General features: G+C 39.9%; 1 protein-coding gene across 1 annotated transcript; it reads left to right on the top strand.

The window, feature by feature from the left end:
* The first annotated feature begins 499 nt into the window (after positions 1 to 499).
* Positions 500 to 4,265, top strand: LOC145957312 (uncharacterized). Its single transcript, XM_083073545.1, has 5 exons — positions 500 to 919; positions 1,009 to 1,122; positions 1,435 to 2,138; positions 2,690 to 3,545; positions 3,639 to 4,265. The coding sequence occupies exons 1-5, from the start codon at positions 500 to 502 to the stop codon at positions 4,263 to 4,265; spliced, it is 2,721 nt and encodes a 906-aa protein (XP_082929671.1).
* The last annotated feature ends 599 nt before the right edge of the window (positions 4,266 to 4,864 follow it).

The following is a 4,864-nucleotide window of genomic DNA, read 5'->3' as shown; positions in this document are numbered from 1 at the left end:
TATGCAAAATTTAGCCTAGGCCCAACTCAGGCCCAATTTCTAGTCACACCTCAAGCATTGCTAAATGTCACCCCCTTTTTCCTACTGAAAAAATATAAAATGAATGTATCATCTAGGGAGGTTAAATGGAGTTAAACTCTCCAAGTAACCTACCTTAAAAACAAAATACAATCACTAGGAAAAAGCAAATAAAGTGCCTCACAATACAAAGGCAAAAATAACCTATACAAAAGACTATGCATGAACTGTACAATATAAACAAGTAGAACTAAGGCCTTCTCTTCATGATAGAGCATTCCAAGTGAAGATTACCTTGGGCCTAACAAGCCCATTAGTCTTCTCAAGATCCAGCTCTTCCTGTATCCTCCTAGCCATAGCTCTGGTCACTGGGCCCTTGGCCCATGGTCTATCAGCCTATCCAACCTCCATATCCAAGAAGTTATGACTCAAATGCCAAATGTGAATATCATGCTGGAGCGATAGGCCATTCAACTGAGAAATGTTGGGTTTGAAATACAAAGTACAAGACTTGATAGATGCGGGATTATTAAGCTTTAAGGAAAGCGAGCCAAATGTAGGAAGTAATCCACTTCCAGGTCATTTGACTTCATCGGTTAATGCTATTGAAGAAGAATGTACTCCACAAGTGACAGAAGTAAAGAAGATCCAAACCCCCATGAGATTCATTTTTTCAGAATTGTGCAAATTTGGGATGATTAAGGCAGAGTCTCGCGAAGCAGGAGTGTGCGGTCTCCACCCTACAGCTGCACATTCTATTGAGGAATGTGGAAAGTTCAAGCAAATATTGCAAGGCATGATTAACTCAAACTTGGTTCAGGTGAGCCAAATCCGAACAGAAGGAGATGTATTGATGATTCAATCAGACGAGAAGTCCAATATGACTACTCCAAGACCACTGGTGATCACCTTCACCAAAAACACTTTCGCATCGACACCTAGTACCCTTAAGCCACTCGTTGTGCAAATGCAGCTCCTTTTCATTACAAGGACACTAAGGCGGTTCCATGGCGTTACGATGCGAAGGTAGAGAGTGACTATGTGAATGCCCAACAAAAAGATGGCATTGACACCGCAGGAACCAACGTAACAAATATCGCGGGGGTATGTGGAATGACCTGTAGTGGTTGAGTCTATACTCCAACAGAGTTGAGAGCAGGAGACATGACAAAAAACCATGAGAAAAAAGAAAATACAATCGTCAATGAAGGAGTTTCAAGTGTTAAGAGGATTGATGATAAAAAAGTCATGGATGAAAAGAAAAAGGAAGTGTCGGATGAAGAAGTTTCAGAATTTCTTAAGTTTATTCGACAAAGTGAGTACAAGCTCATTGATTAGTTAAATCATACTCCTGCAAGGGTATCTTTGTTATCAGTGCTAATGAATTCTGAAAGTCATAGAAAATTATTGATGAAGATCTTGAATGAAGCTCATGTGTCCAATGACATCACACTAGACGCATTAGGCAGTATCATTGGTAACATTACAGCCAATAGTCACCTCACTTTCACAGAAGATGAAGTCCCAGCTGAAGGAAGGGGACATAACAAGGCTTTACACATCTTTGTGAAATGCGTAAATCACATTTTGGCTAGAGTGCTTATCGATAATGGGTCCTCATTGAATGTGATGCCCAAGTTAACACTGGATCGATTGCCTTGTGATGGGACACATATGAAACCAAGTTCCATGATTGTGAGGGCCATTGATGGATCACGAAGGGAAATTATGGGAGAGATCGAGATCCTTATCCAGATTGGCCCATTCACCTTCAACATAAATTTTCAAGTCATGGATATCAAACCTGCTTACAATTGTTTGTTAGGAAGGCCATGGATCCATTCAACTGGGGTTGTTCCCTCTTCTTTACATCAGAAGCTGAAATTCATTGTGGAGGACAAGTTAGTGATTGTCTCGGGTGAGGAAGACATGTTGGTGAATTGTCCTACTCCCACTCGTTATATTGAAGTAGCTGAGGAGGCTCTGGAAACTTCATTTCAGTCAATGGAAATAATTAGTACTGCTTATGTTGAATCTCCAATGGGAAGTCCACAACCATCAAACGCATCCATGATGGTTGCAAAGGTCATGATGAACGAAGGATACCAGCCAGGACTTGGGTTGGGAAAATGCTTGGAAGGAGTTACAAAATTGATAGAATTGCCAAAAAATAAGAATTGATGGGGCTAGGGTACAAACCTACTCAAGCTGATAAAAGAAGAATGGCAAAGGAGAATAAAGAGTAGAGGTTGGCTCGTATAGAGAATCGAGAGCTTAAAGTTCAGAGAGTTCCCATTTGTCACCTTTATCAAAGCTTTCAAAGTGGATGGGTGGTGCACGCAGATCAAGTGGATATGATCAAGGAGGATGATGATGGTAATCACGCCAACTTTGTGTATCCGTGTGACCCATGTTAAGAGCTCTACAACTGGAAGATCGTTGAATTTCCTGTGACTCTTAATTCAATTTCAAAGTAATTGTAACACACTCTATGATTATGCCCGTGATTTTAGTATGAATTTTTTGTTAACGGGCGTGCATGTTGTCTTTTAGTATATCATATGAATGAAATGCATTTCGATATTCTATTATGTGTCCTTTTTATCCTTTAATCTTTCTTTTCTTTCATTTATTGCTCCAACCTTCATTTTCTTTCAACCCTAAATTGCAGATCCAACAATAACCATGCCAAAAATAATAACGCTAATATCCCATGTCACAATTTTGATCACCCCATTAATGAAGCCGAGGAGGATGAAGATGACTTGAGCACTCCACTAGAAGTGGAAAGGTTGGTGGAACAAGAGGATCGGGTAATCCAACCCCATGAGGAAGAACTTGAAGTGATTAATCTGGGAAATGAAAATGATAAAAAAGAAATAAAAGTAGGAGTTGCGATAAAAGGAGAAGAAAGAAATAAGTTGCTTAAGTTGTTATTTGATTATGCCGATGTCTTCGCGTGGTCATACCAAGACATGCCTGGGTTGGATTCTAGCATAGTTGAGCATCACTTGCCATTGAACCCCGAATGCACACCAATTAAGAAAAAATTGAGGCGCATGAAGCCAGAAGTCTCTTTAAAGATAAAAGAAGAGGTGAAGAAACAATTTGATGTTGGAAGTGCAGTGGCGAAGTACCCTCAATGGGTTTCCAATATAGTTCCTGTTCCAAAGAAGGACGGAAAAGTTCGAATGTGCGTTGACTATAGAGACCTTAACAGGACTAGTCCCAAAGATGATTTCCCGTTGCCACATATAGATGTTCTAGTGGATAACACTGCCCGACATGCTTTCTTTTCGTTCATGGATGGATTTTCAAGATATAATCAAATAAAGATGGCTCCTGAAGATATGGAAAAAACTACATTTATTACATCATGGGGAACATTTTGTTACAAAGTGATGCCCTTTAGATTGAAGAATGCTGGAGAAACCTATCAACGAGCTATGGTAACTTTGTTTCATGATATGATGCACAAAGAGATTGAATTTTATGTCGACGATATGATTGCTAAGTCAAGAACAGAGGTGGAGCATATCACAAACCTACAAAAGCTATTTGTGCAGCTAAGGAAGTATAAGCTCTAACTTAATCCTGCCAAATGTACTTTTGGTGTGAAGTCAGGCAAGTTATTGGGATTTGTAGTTAATGAAAAGGGTATAGAGGTGGATCCTCACAAAGTTCGAGCAATTTTAGAAATGCCAGCTCCTAGTACAGAAAAAGAAATTTGTGGTTTCTTGGGTAGGTTGAACTACATTGCCAAGTTCATATCTCAATTAACTGCCACCTGCAATCCGATTTTCAAGTTACTGTGCAAGAATCAACCAGTGGTATGGAATGAAGATTGTCAAAAAGCTTTTGAGAAGATCAAGCAGTATTTACAAGACCCTCCAGTTTTGGTACCTACCATTTCAGGGAGACCTCTCATTCTGTATATCTCGGTACTTGATGAATCTATGGGTTGTGCACTGGGGCATCATGATGCATCTGGAAGAAAAGAACAAGCAATCTATTACTTGACCAAAAATTTTACAGATTGTGAAAGAAGGTACTCTTTGCTAGAGCGAACCTGTTGTGCTTTGGCTTGGGCTACTTGGCGTTTGAGACAATACATGTTAAGTCACACTACTTGGTTTGTGTCCAAGATGGATCTGATCAAGTATATATTTGAAAAGCCTGCTTTGACTAGTCAAATTGCTCGCTGGCAAATGTTGTTGTCAGAGTATGATATTGCATATGTAACCTAAAAGGCTGTTAAAGGCAGTGCATTGGATGAGTATTTGGCTCATCAACCCATAAAGGATTATCAATCAATGCAATATGATTTTCTAGATGAAGATATCTTGGCTTTATTTGAGGATGGAGAGTCCATAAATGGAGAGTCAATAAATGGAGAGTCCATAAATGGAGAGTGTAGACCCCTAAAATTGTCCGGGTCGGAAATAAAGCTTGAAGACTCTCGAAGACTGAAGGATAATCAGCCAGAAGGACTCCTCGAAGGCCCTAGGAGGGTTCTCTGTAGGTCTAGAGGTCTTAGAACAACTCAAAATAAGGAAGTGGAGGGAAAAAGCCCAATACGGCCGTACTAAAGTCAATACGACCGTATTGACACTTCAATACGGTCGTACTGAAATCAATACGACCGTATTGACACTTCAATACGACCGCAGCGAACTCAATACGGGCGTATTGAAATTTCTGAATTTCAATACGACCGTATTGAACTTCAATACGACCGTATTGAACTTCAATACGACCGTATTGAAGTTCAAAAATTTCAATACGGCCGTATTGCCCCTGTAGGCCGTATTGCGCCTATTCCCTATAAATATGACGTCAATTGGAC

This window comes from Cajanus cajan, chromosome 4 (genome assembly GCF_000230855.2).
Source record: "Cajanus cajan strain Asha chromosome 4, NIPB_CcT2T_4, whole genome shotgun sequence".
Taxonomy (NCBI): Eukaryota; Viridiplantae; Streptophyta; class Magnoliopsida; order Fabales; family Fabaceae; genus Cajanus; species Cajanus cajan.
This window is presented reverse-complemented; position numbering and strand designations above follow the sequence as displayed.

What these genes read in the sequence shown, in the direction of transcription:
- LOC145957312 (XM_083073545.1), top strand. Translation starts at nt 500, where the DNA reads ATGTTGGGTTTGAAATACAAAGTACAAGACTTGATAGATGCGGGATTA. An exon ending in TGACTACTCCAAGACCACTG is followed by an intron (nt 920 to 1,008) that starts GTGATCACCTTC and finishes TTTCATTACAAG; the next exon opens with GACACTAAGGCGGTTCCATG. An exon ending in TTGCTAAGTCAAGAACAGAG is followed by an intron (nt 3,546 to 3,638) that starts GTGGAGCATATC and finishes TTTGGTGTGAAG; the next exon opens with TCAGGCAAGTTATTGGGATT.